Below are 19,140 nucleotides of genomic sequence, written 5' to 3' on the forward strand. Positions count from 1 at the left end.
TAAGTTTAGATAAGCCGACAGGATAAGAGTAAGGACCAATCAATGACTACACCTCACTAAACTGAATGCAGAATAAGACATCGAACATAAATGAAAAGAATAACAATGAGGCATGCTGAAAAGGAGAAAAAAAATAAAAGAGGGGGAAAAAAAAAGAATAATGATGAAGAAGCACAAATAATTTCTGAAACTGTACATACATATAGTAAAGAATGCAACCTGTAAATGGCAAATGTTAATGAAAATGTTAATAAAAATATTTTTTTAAAAATATATATATTCAAGACTGAATGTCTTTAGGTGTCTAAATGACGAAGGGCAGACCACAACCCTGATCCTTTTGGATCTTTTCACGGTCTTTCATACCATCTCCCCTACCCTACTCACTGAACACATGCAGACATTGAGTATAGGAGATATGGCATTGAAATTGCTCACGGGTCCCAGATGGTGATCATAAGGGAATATAAATCTGACGTGTTCTCAGTGCCATGTGAAGTCCCTCAGGCATCCTCCCTAAGCCCCGCAGTATTTAACTTGTACATATCAGCATTGGCCAGACTTATCCATTCTTATGGTCTACAGATTGTGCTATATGCCAATGACACACGGATCATTGTATTCATTTCAAAGGATACAGAGGCCATAGCGGCCAACTTTAATAACTGCATGAAGGCAGTGGCCGCGTGGTTCAGTAAAAATTGTGTGAAGCTGAATGGCAAGAAGACAGAGGTGTTAATGTTTGGGAGTCAGTCATCTCTATGGAACCTGAATTGGTGGCCGGACAGCCTGGGAACCTGCCAATCCCTACCAACTCTGCTAAAAACGTAGGAGTCATCCTGGACAGAGACCTGTATTTAGATCTTCAGGTCAATCGCACAGTGGTGACCTGTTTCTGGATCATTAGAATCTTATGGAAAATCTTTCCATTTATCCCTTCCCACACTTGGAAACATGAGGCTTTAGCACTAATCTCATCCAGGGTTGATTATTAGAGAGCACTCTATTTGGCCACCGAGAAGACAACCCTTGCCAAATTGCAATTGGTGCAAAATACAGTAGTCCGGCTTACACTAAGCATCCCCAAATGAATGTCAGTCTCTAACGGACTGCGTGAACTCCACTGGCTTCCTGTACAAAAGCGGGTCACCATCAAGGCAATGTGCATTGTTCATAACAAACTTTACAGTGCTAGCCCAGGGGAATTAAATGCACGTTTCAATGGTTCTCCACAATCAGACTTCTCAGATCGGCAGCCCACAATTTAGTAGTCATCCCTAGAGTTCAGAGAAAGAGGTAGGGAGGCAAAACGTTTACAGTTGCGGCTGCCAGGCTATGGAATACCCTCCCTCTTCACCTGACCAGTATGAAGTTGCATATACCCTTTGGGAAGGCCTTAACAACCTGGCTCTTCACCCTTCATGATCTGGCTCTGGGCAGGGTTATTCTCTGCATTGGCTTTCAGTGCCTTGACGCCCCTGGGCATTTTGCTGCACAGTATAAATTTATATCAGTAACGCATTCATTCATTCCGCAGGAAGGCCATAGAGGCCCTTTCTTCCGAGTAGAGTGTGCTCTTGGAGGGGAGGGTGGAGTCGTCTTAGCTTTAGCACATCATGTCTGGATGCATTCAACTAGCCATCTGGCAGTGCCGGTTGTTGTGTCGTTCTAAATGGTGTGTTTCTATCAACGTAATACACAAGAGTTTGTTTTATAACCAAAGCATGGAAAGTACGTCTGCAGCTGAATCAGGTTGTGGGAAGAAACGGGAAGGTCAATGGACTGACTGAGGTGGCAGTAAGACACTACCTTAGTGGGGAATTTAGGGTTGGTGCGGAGGACAACCCTATCTCTATGAACTTAGAAGAAACGTTTTTCCAGGGTTAATGCTTGAAGCTCACTGACATGCCTGAGTGAGGCGACAGCAACAGAAATGTCCCCTTCCAAGAGAGGAACTGAAGGAAGCAGACGTGGAGGGGCTCAAATGGAGGACCCATGAGTCATGTGAATACAGTGTTAAAATTCCATGGGGGTGCCAGAGCAACACAGGGAGAAATGACCCTTTTGAGACCCTCCATGAAAGCTTTAATGACTGGCATCCTGAAGAGAAGGATGTATTGTCTATTCTGAAGGTAGGCAGCCACAGCTGCCAGGTGTAATCATATGGAGGTAAAGGCTAGCTCAGAAACCTGCAAACAAAGTAGGTAACACACAATGGCCCTCATTCTGACCTTGGCGGGCGGCGGAGGCCGCCCGCCAAAGTCCCGCCGTCAGGTTACCGTTCCGCGGTCGAAAGACCGCGGCGGTAATTCTGACTTTCCCGCTGGGCTGGCGGGCGGTCTCCTTCAGACCGCCAGCCAGCCCAGCGGGAAAGAGGCTTCCACGATGAAGCCGGCTCGGAATCGAGCCGGCGGAGTGGAAGCTGTGCGACGGGTGCAGTTGCACCCGTCGCGTATTTCACTGTCTGCGCAGCAGACAGTGAAATACATGTAGGGGCCCTCTTACGGGGGCCCCTGCAATGCCCATGCCAGTGGCATGGGCACTGCAGGGGCCCCCAGGGGCCCCGCGACCCCCCCTACCGCCATCCGGATCTCGGCGGTCCGACCGCCGGGATCTGGATGGCGGTAGGGGGGGTCAGAATCCCCGCGGCGGTGCAGCAAGCTGCGCCGCCGCGGAGGATTCAATGGGGCCGCGGTACACTGGCGGGACCCCGCCAGTGGTGCCGGTCCGACCGCGGCTTTACCGCCGCGGTCGGAATCCCCATTGAAGCACCGCCGGCTTGTCGGCGGTGCTCCCGCGGTCCTCCGCCCTGGCGGTCAAAGACCGCCAGGGTCAGAATGAGGGCCAATGTCTTGTACTGTGGCTTTCAAAGGGTCAGTATCTTTTGAGTGACACTAGCAGACAAATCTGTTCCACTTAGCCATGTAGCAGGAATGGGTGGTAGGTCTGTGCGCTTCCTTGAGAATACTCATGCATTCAAGTGGGAGATTAAGGTGTCCAAATTCTATGACCTCAGGAGCTAGATCGCAAGGTTGAGGGATCTGGGTGCCTCATTTCTCAATGGTTCTGTATGAAAAGGGCTGGCTTGTTTGGGAGCCTCTTGTGTGGAACCAGTGAGAGTTCAAGTAGAGTCGTGAACCAGGGCTGGGGGGCCCAAGTGGATGCCACCAGGAAGAACAGATGGGACGTTATGCCAAAGCCTCTGAACCAAAAATGGAAGAAGAGGAAGAGGAGGAAACCCACAGTCAAATATCCTAGACTAGTTCATCCACAGTACATTGCTGCTGGACTGCAGGTGTGGGGACCTGGAGGTGACGTTTAGGCATTTGACATTTTCTGCTGTTGTGAACAGGTCTATCTGTGGAAAACCCATTTCTGAAAGTAACCACTTGTGGACTTGTTGGCGCATCCTGCTGAGGAAATCATTGTCCATCCCCAGCCCTAACATGAATTTTGTGGTGGACAACCCAATGCTGAATCACTGGAATAGCTGAGACAGCTGTGGGGATCGTGTCTCCTCTTGTTTCTGAAGGTAATAGAAGGCTGTCATATTTTCCATCAGGACAAGAACCACCTAGCTATCAGGTGATGTAGGAAAGCCTTCAACACTAGGTGAATGGCTAGGAGTTCTAGGTAAAAGATGTGGAGGTCAAGGTACAAGGCTTCCCACTCGAAGAAAGACCGCCACTGCAACAGATTGCTGGTGTTCCACGACTGCAGAGAGCAGTAGCTAATCAACACTTAATTGTCCCAAAGAACCTCCACATGAGATCACTGTTGCACTAAGCATTCCTGCAACATACACATGTGAAGCCTGGCATGAGGTACTATGGCCATGCAGGAGGCCATCATGCCTAGGATGCGCATGACTGTTGAGAATGTGAGTTGTTGATTTCATTGAAACAAAGGGAGCAGTGCCTGAAAGGACTGGATCCTGGAAGGATTTGGATAAACTATGCCTGCCACTGATTTGAAAGTAGCTCCCAGGTAGGGCTGGATTTGGAGGAGTTGGAGGTGGGATTTTGTTGCATTGATTGTATACCCTACGTTATGATGCAGGTTTATTGTGACCTGTGAATGTTTGCAGCACTACTGGCAGGTGGTACTCTTGATAAGCCAATCGTCCAGATATGGAAAAAAGTGGACACCTGTATGCGCAGTTGTGCAGCCACCAATGCAAGGCGCTTGGTGAACACCTGGGGGCAGTAGTGACCCCAAAGAGGAGCACTTTAAACTGGTAATGCCTTCAGCTGACCACAAATCTGAGACACCAACAATGAGTCTGATATATTGGTATGTGGAAATAGGCATCCTTCAGGTCGACGGCGGCAATAAAGTCGCCATGCTGAATGACATACTGAAGGGTCACCTTGTGAAAATCCTCTGACAGGATGTATTCATTCAGGGGCCTGAGAGACCTGTCTTTTTTGGGCACTAGGACGTACAGTAAGTACCCTCCTGTGCCTTGCCGATGATGAGGGCCAGGTTCTATTGCAGCTTTGAGGAGTGGTGCTTTGACCTCCTCCATGAGAAGCTTTTGATGTTCTGATGAGTGTCTGTTTTTGGGAGGTGGAATTGTGGGAGGTGTGGAAGAGAGCCCAAGACAATAATCATGTTGGATAATATCAAACACCCACTGGTCTGAGATCACGTCTTGTCATGTGGGGAAAAGGGGTGAAGGGAGGAGAGTTTTGAAGACAAAGTCTTCCTCTAAGGCCTCAGTGTGGAGTTTCACTTAATAAAAGGAGGAGGCCCTACCAATGATTTCTGAAAGGATGAGGGGAGGGTAGACAGGGTAACAGACTGTATCTGTGTCCCCTGGTGGGGTTACATCAAAGGAGTCTCAAGGGTCGACCTGTGGAGGAGTGTCAAATGTGTCATCACCCGCCCAAACACGCCCGTGTCAGAGTGTGGAGACCCTTGAGGAGTGATGCCAAGGAGGTCCGCTGGGGAAGGAGGCGGGAAGTTTGAAGACTGAGGCTGTGGAACAGAGCGAAAAGATAGTGGTGCCTGCAGTAAGGGGCTGGTAGCCTTCTCCACTTTCTTGTGCTGTTTTGCATGAATCGGAATGTCCAAGGCCTCCTCAAAGAACAACTGACATTTTGAGGATGGAGTAGCATGACCTGAAGGGTGGGCAAGGATGCGGACTAGTTGGGGGTAAATAACCAGGTGTTTCTGCATTGAGTCAAGCTCCTCTTACAGCTTATGGGTAGTCGGCTTGACTGCGCCGGTGTTGGACTTGCTGGTTGACGCCAAAGTCTTCAACTTCAAAGGTGCCTTTGATTTCGGCACCGCAGTTCTGGTCGTCGCCAAGGCAAATGTGCTCAGTGCTGAGGGTTGAATTGGTGCTGTTGAAAGGATGCAGAAGAGGTCGGTCTCGGAGCATTCTTGGGTGCTGAGCTGGAACTGGGCAGGGCGTCCAAAGTGGCTTGATGGTGCTGTCCATGGCCCCAAGGCAATGGTGGTCCGAAAGCCTGCCTTTGGGGCTCCGGAGTGGTTGAGTGTCCTTTGGCTGAAGGCTGCTTGGGTTAAGGGCAGTGTCGAGGGTGAGGGAGTGCCATACTCATGGACTGCTGGGCTGGCGGATGATCCTCAATCTCCAAGTCAGAGCTGAGCTGTCTTCAGGGGAGTAAGCTTCTTCATCCACATCCGACGGTTGTGGGTGTTTCTCCCCCTTGGGATCCCTGGGACCGAAGAGGTCTGAGGTGTCATCTCCACCCCAAGTGACATCTTGAGTCGACAGGCACAAGCGCTGAAAAGAGTCTTTTTGGAGCAGAAGGAGTGGCAAGTGTCACATGCAGCCTTGTTGTGTTCAAGCAAATTGAAAGATTGCAAACCAAATTGTTCTGAGGATATTTTATGTGGCAGCGAGGGAAGTACCAAAATGGCCTCTGTTCCATCACCATTGAGGCATGGTGGAGAGATGTGATGAAGGGATGGGAGTAGGCCCTGATGAGTGGTGCCCAGGGGGGGCCACGGTCAATCCTGACCCAGCTTAAGCAAAGTAATCAAGCGTCGACCCAAGATGGAAACTAAGGTAGATGTGATCGCAGTACAATACTGATAGAGGGAAGGAACCGTGCTAAACAAAAAGAGCACCATGACAGTGTTGACCTGGAGCACAGGAGCACACATATGAACCCGGTGGCAGAAAGAAAACAATCTAATGGAGTTGATGACCATGTGCATTACTGACAAGAGGAGGAGCCACAGTACCTCGTGACTCAAAATAATTCTTTGAAGAATAAAGGGGTCACTAAGCATCAGCTGCACTATCTTTTGAATGCTAGGAAGTTATTGTCCAAAAGATTAATTATAAAATATATCTATCACAGGATTCAAAGAAAAGCAGTGTAGTTAAATGCATGTAGGGACATTTCTGAGATGCACATTAACACCAAACTCACATAATTTATGTATGCCAGTTATGTGTTTGAACTGCACTGCTAGTCACTGGAAATTGTTCAGTCCTGTGTATATAATTTGTTACGGAATTGTTGTTTGATCTAGAGATGGTTAAACATACAGGTAGAGTTTACATTCGAACATTCAAATAAGCAGCATTACTGAAAACATTTCCTTGTAGTAAACAAAGTATTCCAAACAATAACATAGAAAATGTATTTGCAATAAAAATGGATTGGCCTGTATACAAAGTACTTAAATGTTAATTTGGCAAAGAAATCTGAGGCTTTCATTTATGTCTTTATCCAGCCACCTGATCATACCCTTCAACGAAACTTGTTTGCATTACTGAACACATCTTACCCCCATCCAAACTGCGGGACATAGTGTAGCGTTTGCTGGAGGAACGTTCAAAATAAGGGGCTGGCCGGTCTATCAGTGCACTGGCTCTTCTCGTTTGGGCCTGCGTCCTTCCACTGTAGCGGAATTTGGAACCCAGTGTGAGGAATTTCTTTGGCGGTGTCTCTGGCATTAGGAGCCTAAAAACACAAAAAATCAAACATTACGCCAAAAGTAATAAAATTGTAATTATTTACATAAAACACTTTAAAAATAAAAATAAAATTACATTTTTCTTTTAAAATTAAATTCAGATAGAAAGACATCTTACAAAGCTAAAGGACTTTTCCAAATGTTGGTTAATGTGGGAAACATAAAACAAAATCTTCCAATGAGGCATGTGATAGAATATAGGTAACAAGTTGTACACTACCACTTGCTATTATTTCAAAAGGTGAGATTACTAACAGTGCTGCAACTATGAGCAAATCACAATATGGCAAACAATGGCAGCAAAATGTCAAACTTCTTAATTTTCAACATAGGAGATGTCTAATGAGGAGTGTGTGTACAGGGGCAATCACAGGCAAATATAGTTAATCATTTAAATTTTTTTATCATTAAATAAAGAACATCGTTAATGTGGCACATAGGGTGGAAATGCTCTCCTCCAAAACCTACTGATGCAAAAATGAATTCTATACAAAGACATAATGAATATTTGGTTTTGGAACTGCTGTATTGGGTCCCTCGCTCCTAACTGTGCCTGAGGAGAGCAAGCTCTCCTCCAATTATTTTCCTGATTGGTTATATGAATGGGAACGAGGGTTAGATGCTTAACCTTGGCTGCTTCATTAAGATCTCCACAACCATATGAAATAGGAGTGGCTGAAATAGCTTCAGGGTCATACTATAGCCTTAAAACTCACTGCCAAGGGTTATGCACGTTGTTAAAGCCTCTGAATCCTACAATGGGGAAGAGGGCCTTTAACAGCTGGTATAGCCCGGGGCAGCAGGCTAATAGAACATTCTATTCACTGAGGGTAGATTGAACTAAATTAAAAAGGGGAAAACAGAAAAACAAATATTGGAATCTCTAAGGTATTTTAAGAGGAATTAGAACAATTTGAAATCTGCAAATACAAAAGTATACTGAAAAGGAATGCTGTGCTTGCTAGACATAACGTTTGCTATGTTTCTGCAACACACAGAAAGAAGCTCAAAAAATGCTATGTGTGCAATGGGAATAACTGACCCCATAGAATCTTCACCTAGGGCTGCCTTGTGTTAATATTTCTTTTTTAAGTTGTGGGGAATTAAGACTGTGTATAGATTTATGCAGTTTTAACAAAGACATTTGGGTTGACAGATACCCGCTTTTAAATCTCCATGACCTGGTATCTAACACTGAGGGAGCTACTCTATTCTTCACTCTTTCTCATGCACGCACATGTAATGAGGTTGAGCCGAATGAAGAATCTAAAGATTTAACATTACACCAGAGGGAATGTTTCAGTTTTATAGTATGCCTTTGGCCTGATGGTCTTTTTGTGATTTTAATGAAGGAAACCTTAACCTTTTGATGACTTGCACTGTAACTTTGCTGCATGATATATTGATGTTTGAGTGGGAAAAAAGGCTTGACTTTAAAATTGTCAAAGTGTATATTCAGGTGGGGAGCATCTAGGACACAATCACCAAAGAAGAATCATAATCAAGCAATTCTAGAGAAGCAATTATCGTTCTTTTGTTTTTTGGAATTCTATGCTAAATTTGTAAAGAATTACACCACCAAAACCGAACGGCTGATATGTTTGCTAAAAAAAAGAATGCAATATGTGAGAGAGAGTGCTCAACAACAAACATTTGAGAAGCTAAAGAATGAAGTGGTGTGTACACATTTCTTGAGATTGTTTGAAAGTGGTAAAGAATGTGTGGTGGCAGTTGATGGAAGTAGTTCTGGGTTAGGTGCCGCTGTGTTACTGTGTGATAAAAGTGATGAGTGGGTAATATCACATGCCTATAGAACTTCAAGAGAGTGGAACAAAACAATTCCATCATTGAAAAAGAATCCTAAGGTGTACATGGGCAGTAGACCAACTCAGGAATTTCTTGTGTGCCAATACTTTGTTCTGGGGACAGATCACAAATCACTTGTTAACATGTTACGTCTTGGAGGTGGGAGATCCTAAACATCTTGATTGATGCGTTTGGCTACCAAGATTCAGTCCTGTCAGTTTCCAGTAGAGTGTGTTCCAGGAAGGGCTAATGAGCCTCTAGACTGCATGACACGTTGTTTGTGTCTGTAACTGATTCAATGTACTAGGATCGCTGTAAAGTGTCTTTCACAGAATAAGATGTTAGTGCATAGAATGGAGTACACACGTCGTTATCTAAAATATCTGTGAAAATTTGAGAAATTCCACCGAAGGAAGATGTGTAAATGAATTCAGTATCTGGAAATCTGACCTGAAGAGCATAAACTAAGTGCAGAACGATGTGCATTTTTAAAGCGAAAGATGAGTTGATGTAGTGAGATGGTGTTTTTTATGAGGGGATATAAGGTTGCACCTACTATGGATTTAACAAGGATTTTCAATCTATGTCATGAAGGATGCCTGGGGAAGCCTGATACAGAGTTGGGGCTCAGGGAATGGCACTAGTGCCCGGTATTGAAAGAACAGTAGAAGAATGGTTAAGGGAATGTGCTATCTGTGGAAACAGTGATCATTCTTCCAAGCCTTTTGGTAAGGCACAATTGTCTGCTCCGGTTGCCCCCCGCTTGTTGCCAATGTGAAGAAATGAAAATGGAGAGTTAAGCTAGAAAACAAGAGTTATTCTTCCAAAAGGAGCAGACGAGAAGTAACCCACAGCCTGCCCACACAGATATCAAACTAAGTCATATGGCATAATCATTCTCATGGGAATACGGAAATACTATAGATTATCTATACATTGTACTCCCCCTGACATTGATACAGATAGAGAATACAACCAGAACATCATTGTTTGATGATTCAAAATTACTTCCTAAGCAAGATCAATCACCTTGCCCAGAACTTTTTTGCAGAAGGGAAGCGGACATAGCTAGATATAAGGGGCTGGGAACAATCAAGGACACTGTTCTTGTGGAAGCATTCATGAGATCCGTAACAATGAGCAGCCGCTGCTCAATGTATTTACTGAATTCTCGGTCAGCAAAAAGGTTAATTTAGCTAGGCATGTCTGGGGAATTATTCCAATTAACATCCCATAAACCGCTAAGATTTGAGGTTATAAGCTGCTATAATATTGTTAAAATTGCCTTTCCATACAGAAAGACCCTAGGCTGCAATTCACAGGTATCGGCATCATTCCGCTATTGTAAATAGTAATGTCTCACAAGCAAAAGCGCATAAACTTGAAATGCAGACTCAATCAAAGAAAACATATCCATGCACCATTATGAACTATTGAACCTCTTTTGGCTGAAACAGAATAATAACAGTGCATACCTGAAAAATGTGTGATGTTCCACACATACTTTCCATAAACGTTTTGCTGCTCGGTGGTTTGGCAATTTAAACCCAATGGTGCTTTCAAACTGTTCAAACTATAGAAAGAGAGTATACAAGTTACTTTACAGATACCCCTTCAATAACTACAGCAAATGTTTAATTTCTGGGCTGAGATCTAATTGGGATGGACTTCTTAGCCACTAAAACAAGACAACCATTGAGAAAACACCATCAATACATGAGTCATATTAGCTACAATGACACTAAGGTTACCATTAAGATACCTCAAGAGGAGGAAGTCTGGAATAAGAGTATCATTGCATTAGTGAATCACTTTGTCTCTCTGGAGTAAATCGTTTTTCCAGCGATTACAGATGATCATCAAAACAATTGAATGTTGTTATCTAGTTATCACAAAGTGTCTCTACAGTTAGTCCCTTCCAGGTCATTATTAGCAATCATTTTTAGTACTTAAGAAAAACATTTAGAAATCATGTAGAGCACAGTATCATCCAACAAACATCTGGCTTTTGTATGTTATAAATTAGCACTGCACTTCATAACCATGAAACTATTACAAGCTTTAGCTACATAGTTTAATCCCTTAATTGCAACACTTTAATAAAAGATATAACACATTCAGCTTCAAATTCAGGTTTACATGCAAAATGTACAATTTCCTCAGTTCCTCCAGCGACCTGCATACATTTCTATATGCAGAGGAATTCACAAATACCCATGTGAGTATGCATTCAAAAGTACATAACAAAATGGTTAATTACAGGTAGGTATAGTTTTGCAGTTTAAAGAATTTCCTGGATTCACAACATGTGCGTTATTCCACCATCTATGTTCGCTTGCAGAACTCTCCTCTTGTCGTTGGCTCTTTTTTTTTTTTCTCACTATTTGGTGCCCAGTTCAACCTTCTCCTGACATCGGAGGCCCACCCCAGATGCCCCTGTTGCTGATCAGCAACTTCAGATTCTTTTTTCTGGTGACTGTATTACCATTTTAGTGTCCTGCAGGCTTCTTCTCGACTTGCATTTCCCTGTGGTCTAGTTAGCTTTTCCTCACCTCATTTTCTGGGGACGCAGGTGGGTTGTATGTGAATCCGGAAAATTCTTCAAGCTGCAAAACTATTCCTACCGGTAAGTAACCATTTAATTTTGCAATGTTTTCCTTTTCTGGATTCACATGCTGTGCATCAATTTCGTAGCAGTTTCCTCACTGTGGTGGCTGGGATGGAAATGACACTGAGGTTGCAAATAAATGGTTCAGTACTATATGTCCCACATCTGCCTCCCTGTTCACTTGGATATTGATGTAAAATTGTTTTGTGAATGTGTGGACTGACAACCATGTGGCTGCCACACATATGTTGCTCAGAGGGACTTTAGCAAGAAAAGCTAAGGTGGCTCACTTCTTTCTTCTTCTGTGTGCTCTTGGATTAGGTTGTTTTCAGTTGTATACCAGCCTTTTATGACACATTTGGATTGTCTGAACTATCCACCTTGAAATGGTGTTCTTGGTAACTGGCATTCCTTTGATATAGTCTGCAAATGATACAAAGAACTGATTCCTCTTTCTGATTGGCTTTGTTCTTTCCTGGTTGTAAATTATTTCCCTGCACATGTCCAATGTATGTAGGGCTCTTTAGGCCTGGTCTTTGTTTTTTTTTTAAGCCAGGCATCTGGATTGTCTGGTTTATGTGAAAGTGAAATATGACCTTTGGCAGAAAACATGGGTTGGCCTTCATGACTACCCTGTCCTTGTGTATTTGCAGGTATGGCTCCTGTATAGTGAATGCTTGCAGCCCACTTACCCTGAGAAGCAATGCCATTGCAATCAGAAATGCTGTCTTGAGCGTGATGAATTTTAACGTTGACCTGTGGAGTGGTTCAAATGGGTCCTTCATCCGTTGTGCAAGCACCACGGTTAGGTTCCAAATGGGTGTTTGTGCACTTCTTTGTGGGGCTACCCTCTATGCCCCTCTAGGAACCGCTTGATCACTGACGTAGTGACAAAGTCTCTCCCTATGTTTCCCCATTACATAGGCCACTAATGCTGCCACGTGTTCCTTTAGTAGCACAGCACCTAGTCTAGTTTGTTTTCTAGCAGGTGTGAGGTATCTGATGACTGTGGTATCTTATATCCTGCCTTGACAGAGATCGATTTCTGACTCTGCCTTGTGTATCTCTTCCATTTGGTGTAGTATTTCCTTATTGCCAGTCTTCTTGCTTCACTAAGGACTGCCATTGCTTTCTCTGGAAGACCAAAGAGTCAGAGCTATGTGTCCTAAGAAACCATGGTGCTAGACTGAGAGTGTTTGGTTCTGGGTGTTTCCCTTGTATGTTTTTTTTTATAACCAAATTTTATTGTTTTAGAAAAGGGTACAAGTAAAGTATACAAATAACTTACAAACCTTGGTCTATTTGACACCGACTGAACAGTTTATTCTGATCTAACAATTGAGTGTTCGAGACATCTATGAGGAGTTACCTCATCACAGTTTGCTAGGACAGAGAGAGAGGAGAGAGGAGCATGTGTATACATTTGGTCTGAGTCCCTTTAGCTTAGCTTAGTAGTCCCACCCATTTTCCCCATATTCTTTCGTACTTATGAGGGCATCCCCTTGATTCATACACCACTTTTTCTTGGGCTGCACACCAGTCCACCCCCCTTTTCCATTTCTGAAGGGAGGGACCTTTGGCGGTCTTCCAAGCGGCTGCTATATCTCTCTTTGCAACCGCAGTCGCTGTTCCAACCAATGTCTTATCTGTTCTAGATCCCTCCATGTCACTCATCATCCCCAGTAGTATCGTTTTGGGGGTCAGTACCTGTGATGATCCCAAGGCATTATTCAGCTCTTGATTTATTCCCTCCCAGAACCTCTGAATCACGGGGCAGGACCCTATCATATGATAGAAGTCAGCTTTGTCTTCCTTGCATCGCGGGCATCGACTAGAACCGAGGGCACCCATCTTGTACATTCTATCTGGAGTCAGATATGCTTTGTGTAAGAAATAGAATTGTGTCACCCTCAACCTCGTCGACACCACCAGCGTCCGGGGGGCCATCAGTGCCTCCACCCAGTCTTCTTCTTCAAGTGGTCCCACCCATTTCTCCCAACCCTTCTTAAGGTGATCTAGGTCCCCGGGTGCGTTTGTGGTCAGCATTTTATAGATTTGGGAGACCCCCTTCCTCCCCAGGCTGCCCATAAGTGTTTTGGCTTCAACTGGGTTGAACTCCGGTATTTGGGATGTTTCTTTCAAGTGCCTAGTGAGGGCATGTCGGAGCTGGAGGTACTTAAAGAATTGTTTCAGGGACAGCTGGAACTCTTGCTGCATTTCTTGAAAGGACTTCATCAAACTTCCTTTCCACACATCCCCAACCAAGGATATTCCCAGTGTGTCCCAATTCCCGAATCCCTTCAGCCCGGCTGTCTCTCTCAGCCAACTGCCATGCCACTGCGGTGTTTGCCGGGTAACCACTTTGCTCCAGCCAGTATGCCTTAGAGCCGCTCTCCATGCCAAGAATACCGCTCTGGTATGCCAGATCTTTGGGGATCGGAGCCCCATATAACACATCCAGGATATGGGGATATCCTAAAGCGTCTAATTCTACCTGATATGCTGGGTCTGACCAACCTCCGTTGAACCAATCATGCACCACCAAGAGTTGTGTCGCCATATAGTACAGGTAGGGGTCGGCCATGCCCAATCCCCCGTCATATACTTCTCTTCGGCAGTTCTGGGCTGCTACTCTATGTCTCGCCCCTCCCCACATAAAGGAGGTGGTGATTCCATCCAGCTTTTTAAACCACAAGCGTGGGATAGTAAATGGTAAGTTCTGGACCACATATAAGAGGCGCGGTAGGATCATCATCTTGTACAGGGCTATACGGCCCAGAATATTCAGAGGCAATGAATGCGAATGCTTAAGGTCTTCCCGTATGCGAGACACCAGTGGGTTTAGATTCAGGGACCAGGACAACTCAGGGAGCAGTGCGACCATATCAAGTATAAACTTAGCCGAAGCAATGGAACCGCCCTCTGCCAGTCAAAGCAGTCTCTTGACTGCGTCAGAGGGACCAGCACCGATTTGGACAGGTTCATTTTGAGCCCCGAGGTCTCCTCAAAGTGCTGCAGTAACTGGAAGCTTTGGGGTCCGGTCACTCCCGGGTCCGCCATGTATAGTAGGACATCGTCTGCGTATAAGGCCACTCGGTCTTCACAAGAGGGGCCCCATTTCCAACCCTGGTAAATCGGATCTTCTCTCAACATTCCCGCCAATGGCTCAATGACCAGAGCAAAGAGGAGAGGGGAGAGGGGGCAGCCATGTCGTGTTCCCCGATGTATCGGAAAGGCCAAGGACAAGACTCCGTTGACCCGCACCCGCGCCATGGGTCTGGCATACAAGGCCTGAACCAGTCTACGAAACCGTGGCCCAAAGCCGGCCTGCCTGAGTACTGCGAAAAGGAATTCCCAGTTAACTGAGTCAAATGCCTTTTCAAAGTCGATGAATAGGAGAGCCAATTGCTGGGGCAAATGGTGTCGCCTTGCAAGAGCCACCTGGAGCCTTCGTATACAGTGGGGCGTGCTACGTCCGGTCATGAAGCCGCACTGATCTGGGTGCACCAGTAAGGGCATCACCCTTCTGAGGTGGGAGGCCAGCATTGTGGCATAGATCTTTACTTCACTGTTGATGAGAGATATGGGTCTATAGTCAGCACAGGAGAGGGAGGGGGGTTGGGTCTTAGGCAGTACGACAATGGTGGCAATGTCTAGTCCGTCTGGAAAGAAGCCCTTTTGGTCCACCTCAGTATAGAGATTCATTAGGTGGGGAACCAGTTCCCCCTTGAGTCTTTTATAGTATTCTGGAGGAAACCCATCGGGCCTGGGAGTTTTCCCCACCCCCATTGCCGCTATGGCCTCGCTGATCTCCGCCTCCGTGAACTGTTCCTCCAAAGCCCGTACATCCACAGTGGGCAGAACCGGGAGTGAAGAGTCTGCCAGGAACCCGTCTGGGGAGCCCCTAACCTCTGGACTTGTCGCTCGGTATAGGGCCTTATAGAATTCGGCGAATGTTTCAGCCACCTCTTGGTGCTCCACCATTCGCTCCCCTTGTTCATTGCATATCTCAGGGACGATTCGGGGAGCCTGCTGTTGGGAAATCAACCAATACAGTAGTTTCCCCGTTTTGTTACCCCAACCGTATACTCGAGCCGTGGAGGTGCGCCACATGTGTTTTGCCGTTTCTTGGGATAGACTACGTATTTCCTCCTGAATCAGCAAGAGGTTTCTGGTTATTTGTTAGTCCGAGTGTGATTCCTGTTCTGTCTCAAGAAGAGTGGCACGAGCCTCCAGTTGAGTGATTCGGGAGTCGCGGGCACGCTCCCGAGCACGGATCAGGCCCTTAGCTGTCCCTCTAATTACTACCTTACTTGCAGCCCATAGGGTTCCCGGTGATCTCACTGAGCCCTCATTAGTGTTGAAGTAATCGCGTAGCGACACCCTTAAGCTATCTACAACTTCCTCGTATTGCAAATGCCATGCGTTTAGTCTCCATATGGGGCGGATCAGCGGGTCGGCAAGGCCCATCTTGAGCCGAAACGGCGCGTGGTCCGAGATCCCACGCGGTAGGATCTCGATGTGGGAGAGGTGTCCACATTCCCTGGCTGACACAAACACCAGGTCTATTCTGGATTGCGTGCTGTGGGCTGCCGACCTATGCGTGAATTGTTTGCGTCTCGGGTGCCACGCCCTCCATGCATCGCAGAGCCTTGTTGATGTCATCCATCCTTCCAGACTAGTGGCCAATGCCTGTCTATGAGCTGAGGGTCCCCCGCTCGTATCTAGTCCTGGGTTTGGTACTGCGTTGAAGTCGCCCCTATTACCGTTTTCCCAGGGGGTAGTTCCGCTAATAACCTTGTCAGATCTCCTAGAGTTTTACGCACCATGTTTGGGGGAGCATAAGCGCTCACAATATTCATTGTCTGGCCCTCTACCGTGCTCGAGACTGCCACGTACCTCCCTTGCGGGTCTCTCCATTCTTGTCTTACTACCAAAGGTAGTGAGTGATGCAGCAGTACTGCAACCCCTCTTGAGCCTCTCGTAAACCCTGCATGGAATACCCTGTCAAATCCTTTGCGGGCTAAGAAGGGGCACTGATTCCCCATGAGATGTGTTTCCTGCATCAGGAGTATGTTAGGTTTATGTCTATGAATGTAAGTGAGTACTGCTGACCTTTTAATCTTGTCAAGGAGCCCATTGACGTTCCATGATATTATGTGAGTCATCCCCATTCCTCCCCTCTCACCCATCCGTACCTTGACCTCAATGATTTCTCCCTTGGTTCTTTCCTAGTGTTTCTGTGTCTGAATGACCTATTACTATTGTTCCCGGCCGGTAGTGGAGACCATAGACCTACATTAACTATACAGAACAATAACAACAGCCTGTTGGCTGGATAGAACCGAACATGTTCCCCAACTCCCATCCCACTGCATACTTCCCCCCAGAAGCATCTGTTGCCCAATACCAACAGCCCATTCCCAACAACATAACGAGCTGATAACTTTTAGTGTCTGAGCTATGGTGGACCCCTCCATTTTTGCGGATTAAGAAGTGTTAAGTTTTGTAATGCTTGAACCCAAGCTCCATGACCATCTCCTGGTCTTTGGCCTTTCTGGTCCAACTTTCCTCTCTCCGGAGGAGGACTCACATCACTGGACTCTGTGAGAGGTCAGTGTCATCTGCTGTTCCGGGCAGCTGTTCTCCAGGATCCGGGGGGCTCCGGTTCACTTCCTTGTCTCTCGGTCTCACTTCTACCCCAGGCCCTTGGGTTGATTCTTCCACGGATCCTCGAGGGGACCCCGAGATCGACTCTCCCTCCTCCCTGCGCCTCCTGGAACGAGTTCTCCGGCGGGATCCCCGGGGCCGTCGCGGCTGGTTGTTCCTTTGCTGGCCCGTGAGTGCCAGTCGCCGTTCTCCCCCATTAAGGCCCATCGGGACCTCTTCGGTTAGCCATATCCAGGCCTGATCGGGGGATTCAAAGAAGTGGGTCTTGTTGCTGTGAACCACCCTGAGCTTGGCCGGGAAGCGAAGACGGTACGGCACCTCCATCGCCCTTAGTTTTTTTTTAATTTCTATAAACGAGTGCCGTTGCATTTGAACATCTTTGGTGTAATCTGGGAACACCATAACTTTGGTCCCATCACAATGCAGGTCTCCTTTTGATCTTGCCGCTTGGAGTATCACATCTCTGTCTCTGAAATTGAAAAGTCTAAGGATCACTGGCCTCGGTGGAGAGCCTGGGGGGGTCTGGCCTGCAGGGCCCGATGGGCGCGCTCAACCGCAAACCTGGGTTTCAAAAGATCCCGGGGCAACCAGGACCGGAACCAGTCCTCCGGGAATATGGCTAGGGAGGATGCGGCGGTGTTTTCGGGCAGTCCCACAATTCTGAGGTTGTTGCAGCGGGATCTATTCTCAGCATCTTCAGCCCTTCGGTATAGTTCCGCTGTCCGAGTTGTTAGTGTTGATACCTATGTTTTGAGGGCCGCCAGATCGTCTTCCACCGTGGAGATCCTGGACTCCGTTTCTGCAATCCTCGCTGTAGCATTCCGAAGGTCTTGGCGTACCAGGGCCATGTCCACCCTCACTTCTCCAATTTTGCCTTCCACCGCCTCTTGAGAGGACTGTATTGCTTGAAGAATAGCTGCCAGGTCACTGTTCCCGGCTTGTTTTCCTTCGCCATTTTCTGTCTTTCGGTCATCTTTCGAGGCTCCACTGGGCCCGTGGCGCATTGGTCGATGCGTGTCTGCGGCAAGGCGGGGCGGGTTTGCCTATCTTTGCCCATTTTAACTACCTTGATGGGCCTGCTTGTGGGTTATTTCCATGCCGCTTACTCCTCAACTTCTGCCGGAATGCCCATTTCTATCAGTGTGCTCGCTTCCGCTGGTTTGTCTTAGTTCGCCCTTTGATCACAGGGGCCTCCGTCTCTCCTCATGCCAGCCTTGCATTTAGGGTCCGTTCTTCACCTCGTCCACCTCACACCCCCAGATCCTGAGCTCCCAGTGACCGAGGGTTATTAGTTACGGGGGGGGAAGACAAGTCGCCCCCCCTTCCTCCAAGGCCCTGGTGTCTTCTCCAGTATGTCCGTAAAGAGGGGGTGGTCCGGGGGTAGCAGCCGCTCACCAACGCGGAGGGGAAGAGGAGGAAGCAGCGAGAAGGCCACCACTAACTGCCATCGTCTTTCGGGGCGCTCCCAGTACTCTCGGGGTCTTCAGGTTCGTCCCAGTCCCTCCGATTCGGCGCTCCCCCCCCTCCCCCGCCGTCCACGGGGGCATGGGCCTCACCCAGCCGAGACCTCTAGGTTCTGTCGCTTTCTGTCTTCTGCGCACCTGCCGTTTGGGCGCGAGACATCTTATGCCGAGGATCTCTTCTTTCCCCCTCAGTTTGCAAGGTATCGCCGGACCAGCGCGCTGTATTTATGGTTCTCTTTCCTTTTCAGGCCGGCCGCCCGTGATCCCGATCACCGCCACTTCACCGGCAGCTTTTATGCGCTCGGAGCGCCCGCTATTTTGAGTGCGGGACGCTCCGTCCGTTCTCTGCTCCCCCTGGGTCCGCGAACTCCGGACTACGACTCTTTTGCCCCAGGCGCTACCCTGATCTTCCTCCGTCTCTCTTCTCCTCCGGGGAGGGCCAATTTGTGCGCGTTTCTCGAGCGGATGACGGAGGGGTCCGGAGCACCTTTAAGGTGCGGCCGCCATCTTGACGCTCAAGCCACGCCCTTGTTTCCCTTGTATGTTGAGGTAGAACATTGTCACTGTGTTCTCTGTCTGAATTTGCATTGATTTCCCCCATAAGGGGAAACTCTTACTCTAACTCTTACTCTAACA

At 47.1% G+C, this 19,140-nt stretch overlaps 1 protein-coding gene across 33 annotated transcripts in view; it reads right to left on the bottom strand.

Moving 5' to 3' along the window:
- EPB41L3 (erythrocyte membrane protein band 4.1 like 3) overlaps nucleotides 1–19,140 on the bottom strand; it is an 826,134-nt gene that overhangs the window by 248,044 nt on the left and 558,950 nt on the right. For all 33 annotated transcript variants that reach the window (XM_069219822.1, XM_069219821.1, XM_069219820.1 and 30 more), the window contains exons 10-11: nucleotides 10,239–10,336; nucleotides 6,769–6,944 (exon numbers count right to left, since the gene is read on the bottom strand). In XM_069219822.1, coding sequence (XP_069075923.1) covers nucleotides 6,769–6,944; nucleotides 10,239–10,336 — 274 coding nt within the window. The remainder of the gene's footprint in view (nucleotides 1–6,768; nucleotides 6,945–10,238; nucleotides 10,337–19,140) is intronic.

Source organism: Pleurodeles waltl, chromosome 2_2, assembly GCF_031143425.1.
Source record: "Pleurodeles waltl isolate 20211129_DDA chromosome 2_2, aPleWal1.hap1.20221129, whole genome shotgun sequence".
NCBI classification, from domain to species: Eukaryota; Metazoa; Chordata; class Amphibia; order Caudata; family Salamandridae; genus Pleurodeles; species Pleurodeles waltl.